General features: G+C 44.6%; 1 protein-coding gene across 1 annotated transcript; it reads right to left on the bottom strand.

The window, feature by feature from the left end:
• Positions 1-9,491: 9,491 nt before the first annotated feature.
• On the bottom strand, positions 9,492-13,206 carry BMP10 (bone morphogenetic protein 10). The gene is made up of 2 exons (XM_084808215.1): positions 12,912-13,206; positions 9,492-10,438 (listed from the first exon to the last, which is right to left on the bottom strand). Exons 1-2 carry the CDS (start codon positions 13,204-13,206, stop codon positions 9,492-9,494), a joined length of 1,242 nt encoding a protein of 413 aa, XP_084664341.1.
• Between the last annotated feature and the right edge of the window lie 2,218 nt (positions 13,207-15,424).

A 15,424-nucleotide genomic window follows, 5' to 3' on the forward strand; every position in this document is an offset into this window, starting at 1 on the left:
ATGACTAACAATCTGCTCCCCTTTCATGACACCGAGAATTTGCTGCCTGAGGTGGCTGCCTCATTCTGCCTAGTGGCAGGGCCAGCCCTAGAGAGGTGAGACTGGCCAACGTCCTCCTCACATCTGCCTTAAACGGCACCAGTGCCATCCAGCACTTTCTTTCCTAAGCCTTCTAAGCAGGATCTTGCATTTTCTGTTTCAGGCACTGTAGCCCACCCGTTGCCTCCATTTTGTTGCTGTTGCAGATTGAAGGTATAGCTGAATCATACTTCTGTAAACCTTGGGGAGGGGTTGTGTGGAGGAAATAGTGCATTAATGAAAACAGATGGAGCAGCTCTATAAACAAAGCTGTGTTGCTTTGTTTCCCAGTATAGTAAGTGGATCAGTGCCATCAGCACAGTTCATCCCATTAACAGGACTGCTTGCAAAATGCCACTGAGCCAAATAAGGAAGTTGATATCAGCACAGAACTGTAGTTTTTCAAGTTTTTTGAAACAGATGTTTAAATTATGACACTTCCCCGAGCTAACTCTTAAAAAAAAAAAAAACTTTAGTTTTTCATACCAAATATGCCACAGTATTAGAGTTTTGTGGCACATGAAAGACTTAGGGGTTTGTTGTGGTATACATTTTTGTGGACCTGCCTGTCAGATGCATTAAGTGGTGGTAACCTTTGTTGCTGCAACGTAAGAACATAAGAAGAGCCATGCTGGATCAGACCAAGGGTCCATCTAGTCCAGCATTCTGTTCACACAGTGACCATCCAGCTGCCCACAGGAAACCCACAAGCAGGACCTGAGTGTGACAGCACCCTGCTGCCCATATTCCCCAGCAACTGGTGTACATAGGCATACTGCCTCTGATACTGGAGGTAGCATATAGCCATCAGGACTAGTAGCCATTGACAGCCTTCTCCAGGAATGTGTCCAGCCCCCTCTTAAAGCCATCCAAATTGGTGGCCATCACTACATGTTGTGGTAGTGAATTCCAAAGTTTAACTTCACACTGTGTGAAGAACTTCCTTTTATCTGTCCTGAATCTCCCCCCAATGAGCTTCATGGGATGATCCTACTGGGTTCTAATATTATGAGAGAGGGAGAAAAATGTCTCATCCACATTCTCCACACCATGCACAATTTTGTACACCTCTATCATGTCTTCCTTTACTCGCCTTTTTTTCCAAGCTACCCCTCTGAAATATGCCATGGTGTAGCCGCAGTTTTTGGAATACAATAATATGATACGTTTGAAATTACACATTTGCACAAAATACGTGCTCAAGAATGTGTATTTGAAATTTCTCTCTTTCCCCCTTGGTGTTTTTTAGGGTGTCATCTTGTTATAATAGCCTAATTTTGCAGTGCAACAAGAGATCATAAAAGTCATGTTTATCTGTATAGTTATAAAAAAAGGCAGCTCCATCTGCTTCCTTGAGTGGCTGGACATTCCAAGGTTTGCCTCTTTTCAGGGCCTCTCTCTTTGATGGGAGACAGTCCGGGAGGATTTGGGAAGGGGGATCTTCATGACAGCGGAATGAGAAGCACATTGGAGTATTATCCAGATATCCATGGAATCGGCTTTGGTCCATCAGGGAAACACGAAGCAAAAAAACCTGCGAGTACCATACCTTAAAAATCCTCTTTTCACAGGTCACACAGAGCTTGAAAGGACAATATTTCTGGGTGGGGGAGGGAGGAGTAGAATTGAACATCATCAACCCAGCAGGGGCTCCTCAACCAGTGAGAGAAGTTTGTTTCCCATCCCTGTCTAGGCTCCCCACTGCTACTACATTACTATGAATGGAGAGTAACTAATTCACAATTCTGAAGGCTAGAAACAGTGCTAAAGAGGCAGGCTAGATACTCACTCCCCATGAGAGCCCCCCACCAGCACAAATAAGCCAATTCCAGCAAACAGTCAGGAAGCTCTAGCTCCAACCCCCCGCCCTTTCTCATTCTCTGGCCAGTTCTCCCTGCTCACAATGACAGGCTTCTCTTCCCCTGTGGATCCTGAGATCCACAGTAGATCTCTATTGCGATACAGCCCTTATGCAGATTTGTTTAATGCCAAAGGAAAGAGGAGAATAAAGGGAAATGGGGGGACAGGGGGAGAATGCGCGTTTTTCCTTGAAGAAGCCAACATTGCCAATTATCCAGTGCAGCATCTGAAGGCTCCCCATGAGAGCAGCCCACCACTCTAATTTTGCCCCATTTCAACAAACTCGTATGGAATAATTCCTCCCCCCGTTTTCTCAATGTGAACAGATTTCCCCGAAGAAGCCAAAATCCCCGATTCTCCAGTGCAGCATCTGAAGGCTCCCCCTGAGATCAGCCCCCCCACCCCATTTTGCAAATTGTCATGGAGTTATAGCTTCTACTACCATCCTTTCTCCTTCTCTGGGCACTTTCTCCCTGCTTGCAATAACAGGCTCTCATGATCCTGAGACCTCTCCAGATTGCTACTGCGATAAAGTTCTTATGCATCAGAGAAGTGACTTTACACAACATCAGAGAGGCAATTTTGCACAACCTCGGAGAAGCAATTTAGCATGACATCGGAGAAGCGATTTAACACAAACATCAGGAAAGTGCATAATCACTGAGGCTAATTACTCCCACTAGCAAAAAGGAAGTGCAAGGTGGTTCTGAAGGCTTGAAAGAGTACTCTAGGGCTTTGATGTGTTGGAAAGGCAGGCAAGTCACTTTAGTTACCTAGGTTACTGAGGGCACTGCCAGGTGAAAGACACATGCCTAGGAATGCCCTATTCACACTGAATTTAAAGCAGTGGGATGGGCAGACTGCAGCTGAGCCACAGGGGAATGGAAGTAAATAAAAACAATGGAGTAAAAATATTCTGCAAAAATGTGGCTTCCCCACAGGTAAACTCTGGGGTGGCTGCAGACTGGCCACAAAGGACCTCCAAATGGTCCCAATCTGCAGCAAATTACATGTGCAGACATGCCCCAGAAGACTGATAGTGTCTTTGTAATATCTCTGTCTACCAATTTACACTTTTAGTATGCTGGAGCAAACAGTATTAGGGTGCTTTCCAGATAGAGGCCACTTAGCATTACCAATGAGCAGGCATTGTGCAGCTACGTCTTTTCTTTCTTAACAGATTTTCTGCAGCAAGAAAAAAGGGAAGAAGTAGAATGTAAACACAGGAGGGTTAGGAGTTGAAAACGACTATATCTGGACCACCACCACCCTGCTAAAATTCCGTGAATGAGGCAAGGCGATGTTGCCATAAAATCCTGCCTGGAAGCACCTTTAGTTTGCTAAGCAGCATCACTCCCCAAAGTAAAGAGTGAGGTTTGGAGCCCTGCAGTACCATGGTACGTGGAAAGATCCTACTTTCAAACCACCTGCAAAAATAAATTTTCTCTCTCCAGGCTTTGTTCCAACTACAAAATAACTATTTTCCCACCATTATATGTGTGTGTGTGTGTGTGTGTGTGTGTGTGTATTCACTCTTCCGTGTTTTCCCTGGCAGGTGCCCCTTTATGTTTTTTCAAAGTCTCAGTTCTTTTCCACAGAGTTAAGTCTTAGTGGACAGTTGTAGAGGGCAAAAATGGCTGTATTTCAAGAATATTAAACTAATAGAATAATAAACAAATGGAAGCCAACAATTTCTCAATGAAAGTGTTTCCATTTCAAATTGCTACTATAAGAAAATCTGATGAAACTTTCAACATTCAACCAACATTCTAGCCCTCGGCCATCGTTATTCGGGACTGTAGGTCACTGTAAAAGACATTCTAAATCTATAATTCACAGAAATCTATACAAATGCTATTCAGCAGCTGCCACAAAATAATGCCCTTGGCCTAATGAGGCATTCACCTGTTTCACTGTTTTTTCTTCCCAAGTCCATAAACGCTGCTCTCCACTGGCCAACAACAAAGACAAGGATCAGTGATCCAGAAGTTGAAGGAAAGACACATTCTCAGGTGTTCAAACAAGGCTAACTGCTGGCAAGATCCTGGCCATGCTTCCATGATAACAGAAGGAGAAGCTAATGGAGGAGTACCAGATTTTTTGAAAGGAATCGGCTTTGCTGTGAGCAGGGCTCCACGAGCAGATTCTCCGTACCAGTAAAAATTGCTTCACAGAACATACTTCCTGGTGGGGGTGGGGGTTGGAATGAAGGTCATCTGAATGGCAGGGGCTGCTCAACCAATAAGAAAGGCTTCCCTACTCTCCCCCCCCTTTCTCCTTTCCCCTGAAAGTCCAGATGCACCTGCATTTCAGGAGCAAGCCTCACTGAGCACAATGAGAGTTACTTCCAAGTAGACACACACATGCTTGTGCTGGGAACGGGGGTGGGGACGACAACATAAAGACAGAAACCAGCCCCCATTTCAATCTGCAGGACCTCAATGACCACAATGGGAGTTACTTCTGAGTAACTAATGGGTTACTAATGGGTTTGTTGTGGGCAAGACAGCAGCAAACACAAAGACAGAAACCAGCCCCCATTGTAACCTGCAGGATATCTATAACGAAGCTGTGAAGTACTTACTTCCTAAGGCAATGAATCGGAGCCTTGAGATTGTGCTTAATCGCACTTAAGGAATTGGGCTTTAAAATGTGCCATGTCAGTTGAGGGGGTTCTCTGTTATTTCTGTGGGCATTCAGAGGGCAAGCCTTATTCAGCACAGTGGGAGGAAACACCCCTTGATTGGGGTCACAGTGAAAGGCGCACCCCTAGCATACCTGAGGTCAGTGCAGGGGTTGGGGCACACAGCAACTATACCGGGGAGAACCCAACTTGAGGAAAAGAATCGGACTTTAAGCAGTCTCAGCAAATCCTTTTTTCCCATGATAAGCTCTGGGGTGGCTGCTGGATGGCCATGACATCATGTATCCCTAACGACCTCAACACGCAGCTAGCGTGGAGTAAATTGCTGGTGGAAACACCACCATCCCCGATTGTAGGAGACAGATGTGCTAGGGAAGGTTGGATCAACTCCATTGTGAAGAGCTAGCATATCACAGTGGTTAAGGGAATGAATGGTGAGAGAGGAAGTTTTAAATAGGATTTATACATTTAGTTATATCATCTATAGCAAATGTGTGTGTGTCCTTCCCCCAAAATGAAAAGTTAGGGTAACTGTAAGCATATGTTGGTCATGGGCCCCCGGGCAAGGGGAGAGGGGTCAAATTATTGTCTTAATAAGGGGCACAGACCCTCAGGTCCAGGGCCCAAATCCTGCCCTTCAGGGGTCCCAGTATGGCCCCCTCAGGTTCTCCAGGAGGCCACACCCAGTCATTGGGTGGTTTCTTATGTGTTGCAGTTCTTCCCCTATTCTAAAAGGTTGGAACGCCTCTCCTCGGGCTTAGTTTCTGGCAGAAAGTGCTTGAAGCTCAAACAGGTGGGCATGGCTGGTTTTACAGCCCCACCCCTTTTGCCTTCAGTTGCCCCCCCCCAGATGTGGCCCCCAAGAACTTCTCCAAAATGGAGCGTGGCCCTCAGGCTGAAAGAGGGTCTGCTCTTCTGCCCTGCCACAGAAGAAAGTTCAGGGAAACTGGGGATCCCATTTCTAATTCTCTGCTGTCGTTTTCTGAGCCTATAGGTTGTTGCAAAAGACGCTGCAGAAGCTGCAAAAGCCCCGGGCATTCCATTGATTCCTGCTCTCAGCGCCTTCCCTGTCTTTGCTCTGTTTTGCTGAATTGTGCTGTATGGATCCTGCCCCACCTCTCTCTCAGCTGAGGATGGATTGACTGATACAATATATTCATTCCTGAGCAAACGGGGTGATTGTACTCAAACGGTTGTTGAGGCCAGCTTTCCCCTTGGACAAACAGATCTACACCGGGCACTTATAGCTCTTGACCAAATTTCCGCTACCACCACTCACTGGGCTGCTGTCACATCATTAATTCCTGGCTGGGTATGTCTGAGCATCGTGCCAGGCTTTAGTGGGTCCCAGCGTGGTGCTCTCTGCCATGGGAGGCTGGTAGCTCCGATGTCAGGGGGGCAGTGAATCTGCTCCAGGTTGCAGACAGAACTCCCACGGAGCTCTCCAGGGTGCAAAGCGCCACCCCCCTGGCATCGGACCCAACAGCCTCCAGTGCTCCCTGCCCCATCGGGGGCCCTCACCCAGCACCGCCATTGAAGATAGCCACTCTCCTCCCTCCACAGTGCATTTACCCAGTGACTGGTCTTAGGCTGGGAGCCAAGGAGCGAACACTCGGCTCCCACCCGTGGCAAGCGGGCGCTGTCTCGGGTCCCACCCACTACAATGCCTGACGTTGACTCGGCAGAAGAGTCCCTGGCTGTGGCACCAGTGGCAGCATCCAGGGTGGGTGGAGAGGGAGAGAGCGTTGGCCACAGCAGTAGCACTGGGCAGGGCGGCTGGGCAGAGGCCGCGGCAGCAGTGCCAGGTGGGGGTTGGCAGTGGGCCCCTCAGTGGGGGCCCAACTGCGCCACCTGCGCTGCACTGCAGTTGCACAGCATCAGCAGGACCCCATCCCAGATTGAGCCGGACATGTTCGGGGAACAGACCTTGCGGCTGGCAGATGGGCAGGGAGCAGGCCTTTCAGGGCGGGCGGGGACATGGTCTCTGCTCTCAGCCTTTCTGTAATGTGGGGAGTTGTTCATGGATCTTTGGATCTTGTTCCTGTCCTCTCTGTTCAAGAACCTTTTCAGGCTAGCCAAAAAATCAAAAACAAAACTGCTACATTCTGGATGCCACTATATTCTGTATTACACTGAGAAATATTTTTTTTAATGACAAATGATATATTTACAAAGAAAATGACCCAGGAAGTCCATAACATTTTTGCAGCTATTAGCATCAAAATCTGCATATGGTTCAGTACACAGGATTATCCAAGTGTGTTTGATATATGAGCACAAAAATAAAACATTTTGTATTCTACATTATATTACAAGGACGACAGTCAATAAATAGATCAATAAATAATGGCTGCATGGTTGTAGGTCAAGCTGGTTTGAATGAGTCCTTGACAGTGTCTTTCGTGTTGATTCCCATGAAGAGTCATAGTCTGTTCTCTCAAAGACAAGCCTGTTATCTCATTCAGGGAAGATAGCTTTGCCTTAAAAGTGTACAACGGAGGCAGGGGACAGTACCGTGGGCTGTAGCGGAGGGCAGGGGCGTCAGCGTCAATTACACTTTCCAAAGAATCTGACAAATTTCCAGCTTAGTATAAATAAAGCATCAGGCCTATTGTTTCTCGGCTCTAACACCTTCTTATCACAGGGATTTGTTGGAGAAGAGTGGCGGAAACATGACATGTGACTCCATCGTATACAGTTGAAGTGGAGAGAGGGGTAAATAATGGTCTTGTGAATTGACAGCTGCATAAAGGAAAAGTCCATCTCTGCTTGCAGAGGTCTTCTATATTTTTTAAGCACAATAGAATCCCCCCCCCCCGAGAATCTTAACAAAGATGCAAAGAACAATAGGTCTTGGGGAGCCAAATTCCTCATTGCTGATGTTTTGTTGGTCTAATTCTGTTGACTGTCATGGAGTGGGTCATTTGCACAAGAGAAGAATATGGTTCTTGCAAGATGCAACAGGCACCACATTTTGAATTGCACCCCCAAAGCCAGCCATTACGCAATCAGAAACCAACTCTCAGAGGTATGTCTTGTCTCTGGATAAGCTTTCCAGGGGGCTACACCAAATGGACTATGTAGAATAATCTTGAAATGATGCGGAGTCTTGTACCTTTAAATAAAGGCTGTGGAAAAGAGGGGTTGGGTTGGCAGGTACATCCTTTCCCACCCCTACATGACAAGCTACACTTGCAAAATCCCCTCTTCCATCAATATATTTTGGCTGAGCTCTAGTAGCAGGAGATCAGCTGGAATCACACCTACCTGATCACAGAATCATAGAATCATAGAATAGTAGGGTTGGAAGGGGCCTATAAGACCACCAAGTCCAACCCCCTGCTCAGTGCAGGAATCCAAGTCACAGCATACCCGACAGATGGCTGTCCAGCCTCATCTTGGATGCCTCCAGTGTGGGAGAGCCCACCGCCTCCCTGGGTAGTTGGTTCCATTGTCGTATTGCTGTAACAGTCAGGAAGTTTTTCCTGATGTTCAGCTGGCATCTGGCTTCCTGTAACTTGAGCCCATTCTTCTGTGTCCTGCACTCTGGGATGACTTTCTAGAACTGCACACCAGGGACAAACCAGATGGGGACAAACCATATCATGAGCACAGAATGCTGCTGGACCAGCCAAGGGCCCATCTAGTCCAGGGTCCAGCATTCGGATTCCAGCCATGGCCAGGGAGATGCCTCTGCTTACTGCTCACAAGCAGGGCATCAGGCCAACAGTCTCCCCCTGTACGTTTCTCCCAGCAGTGGCTATTTAGAGGTAGGCTGCCTCTGGACAATGGACCCTAGAGCTCAGAAGCCCAGTTGAAAGGGCAGATGGCATTCCAGTGGCACTGAGGACCCTGGAGATCTAAAAGGCTTCTCTTCCCCAACCTGGCACACTCCAGATGTGTTAGATTACATGGCCAATGATCAGCATGCCAATGATCATGTAGTCCAGCACATCTGGAGGGCCTGGATTGGGGAAGGTGGGTGTAGTGGATACATGTCCATATATAGGTACAAACTGGCTGTGTTCCTTGTGAACCAACACCCCCCTCCTCGAGTGTTTTAACTGAGCCCAGGCAAATCAGTAGTACGAATCCATCCTCTGCCAATAAGCTGTAGAAAGGAGGGAGGGAATGCATACAAGCATTTGCAATATTTTGCATATTAAATCAAAGAGCAGGGAGGTGGGGTCAACATCCAACCTGGATGCCCGATTATTAGGATGAATGTTTTCTTTTCCTCTGAAGGTATCACATTATTGATATCATTACATTGATATAGTTTATTCTCAAAGACATCTTTAAAAAATAATGTCCTTCATTACGCATGGTATTCCACAAATTGTAATTCTGATACATGTGTTGAAACCAGCAGAAGCTGGGAACTCATCTCCCAGTGGCCCAGGCTTGGGGCTAGTTTATACATTCAGGAGACTTGAGTGGTTAAGCTCTCCCTGGACTGTACCACTTTCAGCTGCAGAGGGGGTGGGTTGGATTTTTTGAATGCTTTCTGATTATGGCAGGGTGGGGAGCATTCAAAGGTTAGGCCAAGTCTTTCTGATATGTTAGTTTTCTATGTTCAAGCAGGTTTATTTTATGGAGGTGGCTTCACCTGGACTCTGAAGTGGCAGAGTCGAAGTTGTTGTTTTTTAAAATTACCATTGGAGTCTGCCGATGGTGTATTTTGGCTTTTGGATGAAGCAAAAAAGCACAATCCCCCTTTCGCCAAGCCAATGGCAGCAAATATACATCCCCTCTCATCTGCTCCCCATTTCCTGTGTCTCAGATTATCTGTACACACCTCATTAAATAAGATGATTAAACCTGTACAAATCAAAACTGTACAAATTTACAGAGGAAACATTTAAATACTTGGAAGGCCCAAAGGCGCCTTGCGAGAGGCATCCCACTACTATCTGCACCCGCATTCTGACACTACCATTTCTTCATAGTTTAGCTTGAAGGTGACCACCCCTTTTTCTAAGTAGAGCAATGAGATGGGGGCCAGTTTGGTAGGCACGCAACAAGCCGGAGAAGCTTTCTGCGGATCGTTCAAGTGAAGCAAAGTCCGGGCCATGGCATTTGTGGTCGTGAGGTGATCATCCAGTGGGAAGGCACACGCTCCCTTACACTGGTACGCATCATACCCTGCCGGTGCTATGATCCAGGAATCCCAGCCAATCTCCTTGAAATCCACGTGGAGTGAAGTCTTCTTGCAGCTGCTCCCCTTGGCGTTCCTCCTTATCCGGGAAGTTGAGTCATAGATGATGTTGGACCTCATTTGAAGCAGCTTCTCTTCACTGGGGCTGCTGTGAAAGTCATTCATGTTCATGTTCTGCAAGTCTTGCATCTGTTCATGTTCTATCATTTCGTTCAATTCATTCTTCTCCTCTTGCTTGTGATGACTTTGATCATCTGAAAACACAATCAATAAAGGTTTGTGTTTGGTCTCTGGATTGATATCGATCTCTGCTTTTCCTCTTCCATTGGGTCCCTCTCCCCCTTTTGTCTCAATCTGCACCACTAGTCGGTGAGTAGTTGAGTCCGAGTGATGGCGCTTCCGGATGGCCTCCGTGACATTAAATGTTTTCCATTCATTGTCTGTGCTGTTACTATGTCTGGATGCCAGCACTTTCATTTTCCTATCCTCTTTCCCTTTCCCTCCTCCATGTTCATTCTCTAGCACTTCAAAAATGGTGACTTTCCTGTCATGACCATCAAAGAGCATTCTGTCCTCCTCCACCAGTGTGTAGAGCCTCAGTTCAGCCATGGTTATCTTCTCATGATGAGGGATGGACACATTGAAAAGAAGAGGGTACCTTCGAATTCCATTAAAATGAATAGGCTGCAAAGAATGTTCTGAAAATTGAAAAAAATAAACAATCAAACATTACTGCTCTTTATGGGATATATGGGCACATGCACCCAGTAAAGAAGGAATATGCCCAGAAGGTATGTCTACACAACAGATTTTAACCAGATTGAATTTAGTTTGACTATCCTCCAAGAATCTTGGGTGTTGGCATTTGGGGAGAGTCCTGAGGATCCTTTCTTAAAGGGCCTTGTGGAACTGGTATGGAAATTGAGCTAGTTTTCTGCAACCTGAATTTTCTGCAACCAAGTGTTTCTCATGGTGGCCACAGGAGAAGAGAACCCTTACACAACATGGGAAGAGACAATTGTTTGTCAAATGGTGGCAAAATTGCCACAATAGCTTTTAGAAGAGGCTCCCAGAGAAAAAGAGAGAGCCATATACAACTGGTGAAATTATGCTTTTCAGGAAAGGAGAACGGCATGTAGACGTGTTGTAATAATTCAGCAAGGTGAGCTTCACTAGGCAAAGCACAGCCTTGGCATTTGGTATAGTCAATGCAGGAGCTAGTTTGATAGTGAAAGTCACTTGACTAGTCTGGTTTGAGAACAGTCCATCAAAAAGCCTCTGGAGTTTACTGGGCAAAGGTCTGGCTTTAATATGCACTACGGGTAATCTCTTTTTATCGACGATCAGAGGGGGTGGCTGTGTCAGTCTGTTGCAGTCAAAACAACTGTAGCACCTTAAAGACTATCAAATTTATTATGGCATAAGCTTGTGTAGACTAGAGACCATGATGCATGTGATTACTAGAGTCATCAGATGTATATCTGACAAAGTGGACTCTAGTCCACAAACTTCTTTGCCATAATAACTGTATTAATCTTCAACAGTATCCTTGGCTATTTCTTTTAGCAATAATCACAATCTATTTCACATTGCTGCTGTACGTGAAAACTAACAGTTAGCAGCCTGATCCACAAGTTAGTTAAGCTAGAGCATTTTGATGAAAAGCAAATTAATTGCGACATATGACTAACAGCACAATTCTATACATTTCTACTCAGAAGTAAGTTCTACTGAGTTAAATTGGGCTTTCTACCAGAAAAGTGGGTACAGGTTTGCAGTCAAAATTAGCTTTAATTCCAAGTGGCTTTTGGACTGAGCTGTTAAAATGATCTTAGTAAGCGTTGCTTGCTCCAAGAGGGATACACCCATCTTATTTTCAGAATGCAACCAACATTATGGTGTCCATGATCATGTCTGTCGACGGATATGTTCAGACTTGGATGCTCAGTTATGTGGAATAATGTTGCAATTTAGATAAACCTATGCAATTAAATCAATGTTTATAGAGAATGTTTCACATCACACTGAACTATTCAGAAAGAAAATAATGACTTCATATTTGCAAATTAACAGCCGTCATCACAACCAAATAAGCAGAGCACTGGGCTTTAAACTACTTTAGTTCCACTGACCAGTGTCTGAAACAGAAATATTCTGCTCATCCTAAGAAGAATGTGTAGGATAACAAAACATCACCAACGTCTAAGCTGCATGCATGGAAAGCCCCTCTACATCAATGTCAAAAACAAATGGAAGGAACATATCAAACTTCACTGTGTATACATTTCTAGAATCTCCGCATATAAAATGCTCATTACATATTAAAAAAAAAGAAAAAGAATGGACTTTTTAAAAGTGTGATTGAAAACTGCTGATAGCTGTTTGCACATTGAGTTCTACATCTTTTGTTTTCACACAACACAATTTGCAAGAACTTCAAACTTATTTTTAATTGACTAACTATTGATTCATAGTAGTCTTCTAGGTGGAAAGAAATGTTTCCATTGCATAGATTTTTGAAAAATCTATTGAATATCTAATGTATCATGGGCAATATACCTACAATGGACATAATCCACTGGGAAGCTCTTCAGTACAAAATCCATTGAGATGTATGGGAGTTGCATGAGTTCACAGTAGTGCTCTGCACAGCAGCTCCCATTGATTTCAATGGGACATGTGTATGAAGAATACCAAGACGATTGTTCCCATTGTGTTTCCTTCTGAAGAAGGTGAAACATGACTGCCCTAGTACAGGCATTTTAAGTAAGAGACTTTAAAAATTGTCCCCCATTTAGATCCCAAAATGACTAGTTCAAACCATCCAAGGTAGATAGATATTTAAACGTTGAATTATACATGGCACAGGCAGATGTGTTCCATGAACTTGAAAAATTCATCAAACAGTTCAAATGGCTTGCGGTGTGAAAATCAACAAGCTGGGTAGATAAGATGCAGGGTCTATCAAACAGTAATTAAGCCAACTCAGCGCTGGACTGCTTTGCTAATATATTGTCGCTCAAATGTCTCCTCAGCCTCATTTATGCAATCATTTTATCCTTTCCTCGAACACAACCTTAATCTAGTCATTGAAAACATGGCAGGTTAAAGTGGATGTTTAAATACCATGCTTAGTCCTTCCAAGTTTATTTAGATGATTCCAGAACTTACCTTCATTTTTGAAGCTTCTAACAATATTGCCCGATGCCATAGAGATTTTATCAGTGGCAAACCTGTTATAGAGTTCTAACATATATTCTGGAGGATCCACCTTGGCTGTATCTTGCTGAGGGATGGCAGAGAGGTTAAGTGCCTTCAGAAAATTCTGAAGCAAGGGATCCTGTTCATCAAAGAATGACACTTCTTCCTCCGGACGAGGCATGTCCAGATCCCTGATGGGGCTACAGTTTGCCAGGTGGGCCAGAAAAGAGAAGGTTGCCCAAATCTGAAAGGCAACACACTCCATGATTTTGTTCAAGCTGGCCTCAGTACTCTATAAAGGTTCACTCTGGTGCTCTCGCAAGTGGCTATTTTATCCCCCGCAATGGATATATACAGCTTGTGTCACAGACGGTTGACAAGTTTGGAAGCGCTTTGCTTGGAACTTGTGATCTGACTCTCCCATTCTTGTTCCCCCCACCCCCTTTGTCCAGGTCTCAGTAATTGGATATGGCCTGTTGTGTCTCCTATGGTAGCTTTCACTCTCTTATCTCCTCTAGTGTAAGCTGTTCACCAGATTTCTGTTGCTATCTCACAAGCCTCCTTTCTCTTAATGAGGATTTTGTAAACATTCCACATTGGGATGCTATGAATTAGAGCAATTTTTTTTCTGCAGGAGACCTGACTCCCCTCTCCCCTACTGCTAATTTCTTTTGGCCCAGTTGACCGGTTTTAACCATACATCTTTGCTTTGTTGCAATTTCAGCTAAAAACGTGTATGACACACGTAGAGTGGCCCCTTGCACATCACCCCAAAAGTGGAAATGCATCACCCAAAAGGAGGACAAGAAAGGACACAAAATTGCACTAAATTTGTATGTGCTAATTTATATGTATAGATACACATTCAGAAATAATTACTATAATTTAAACAGAATGACAATACATCTCGGGGAAGACAGTGACCAGGTGAGCTGTGTGCCTGCAGCTCAGTCTGCTGTCCAGTCCAGGTGCTAACAATTGATGGGCAACTTCAAGGCCCACCTGCTCTCCTTCCATATGGTTTGCTTAGTCTTCCAACTGGCTTTCAACTGGATAGCCCTTCAAACAGAGGATGCCTACAAATACAGGACTGTTGTTGGCAAAGGAGAACACATGGCCACCCTACACCCATGATCCCCGTTATTACCAAATTTCTCTTAGCACAGGCTATGCCCAGAATTAGCAGAAACAAGGAGATCCCTGAAAAGCTTTGAATAAAATTACTTCATCTGCCCATAGGGGAGTTAGCAAAGGCTATTTCTATTTCATTCAGGTTTGAATTATGTTTGTAAGCTGCCTAGAGTGCCATTTTTCTTGGTTAGAAAGGGGGGCACAAATCAAATAAATAAATGCTGATAAAAATTGGGGGCAAATGATGGTTTGAAAGACTGCAGACGTTACATTCCTATGTTAGGGAGAAGAGTTCTATGTTCAAAGTGCAGTTTCCATTTTTAAGATGTATTGCATCTTTTAAGAGAAAATAATTATCTATTATTCATTGTAAACTGCTCTGGAATCATTTTGATGAAGATGTCGTATATACATTTCTTCAAATATATACATACAACCCATTCATGGGTCGTTCGTATGTTAAACAAAACAATTTGAGGGGATTTGCACAGTGATGTCTAATATTCTGAAGATCAAAGTCTGAGTTTAGTATTGTGAGTTGCAAGTTCTGTATGAATGTGAAGGATGGATTTCAGTTGCTGATGAACCCACACATTCTGAAAAAGGTCTTCTGTTTCTAAAGATGGAGGAGAATTTCATATCAGTTAGGTTTTGATAAGAATTTGCCCAAATTCATGATGTTCTCCACATTCAGGACAAAAATGTGGAAGAATGTGGAAGAAACTGAGAGGTTCGTCCATCCCCAGGGCTTCGCTTTTAAAAGACCAGGTTTGAATCCCTGTGTATTGAACTGTGTCAGTGCTTGATTAAGATTGCCACCTCTTTTTTCTGACAGGCTCCTATCAGCTACATGGCAAGCAGTGTATCATGGACGTGCTGCAAATAGCTGTACTTATTGAATTTAGCTGGTCAGATGGGTGATAATTTTGTTTCCATATGTTTTTTATTTTAAAAAATTACCAAATTTCACAAAGTTCTTCATATTCAGGAGAGAAAGAACTTGAGATTTTACACTGAAGGCGGGAGAAGGACTTACTTCTCCTTGTAAGGAGAAAGCGACCTTACAGATTCATCCATCCCTCTCTGTTTCAACAGCCCAAAGCTTTTGAAATGCAGTGGTCGCGGCATTTCCTTGCTCTTGAACGCCCCGAGAGCCTGAGTCCTTCGGCCTGACAAGGAAGAGCATTGTGCTCGAGTCAGAAGCCAGTGGAGGTGGAGCCGGCCGCTGCTGGCCATGAGCCGCAGAGCGGCTGTGAGGAGCAGTTCCTGGGCAGTTCTGGACTGGCCCTCCCATCTAGGCTGGCCATATTTTGGCCTCCCAGATAGAGAGGGCTATAACAGCTTTCTTATTT

This window comes from Heloderma suspectum, chromosome 6 (genome assembly GCF_057233095.1).
Source record: "Heloderma suspectum isolate Gila_16-S chromosome 6, 16-S_ref, whole genome shotgun sequence".
Lineage (NCBI taxonomy): Eukaryota > Metazoa > Chordata > Lepidosauria > Squamata > Helodermatidae > Heloderma > Heloderma suspectum.

Excerpts from the sequence above, each read along its gene's own strand:
- BMP10 (XM_084808215.1), bottom strand. The coding sequence starts at position 13,206 with ATGGAGTGTGTTGCCTTTCAGATTTGGGCAACCTTCTCTTTTCTGGCC. Across the intron at positions 10,439-12,911 it reads TAGAAGCTTCAAAAATGAAG|AACATTCTTTGCAGCCTATT; the intron begins GTAAGTTCTGGA and ends TTCAATTTTCAG.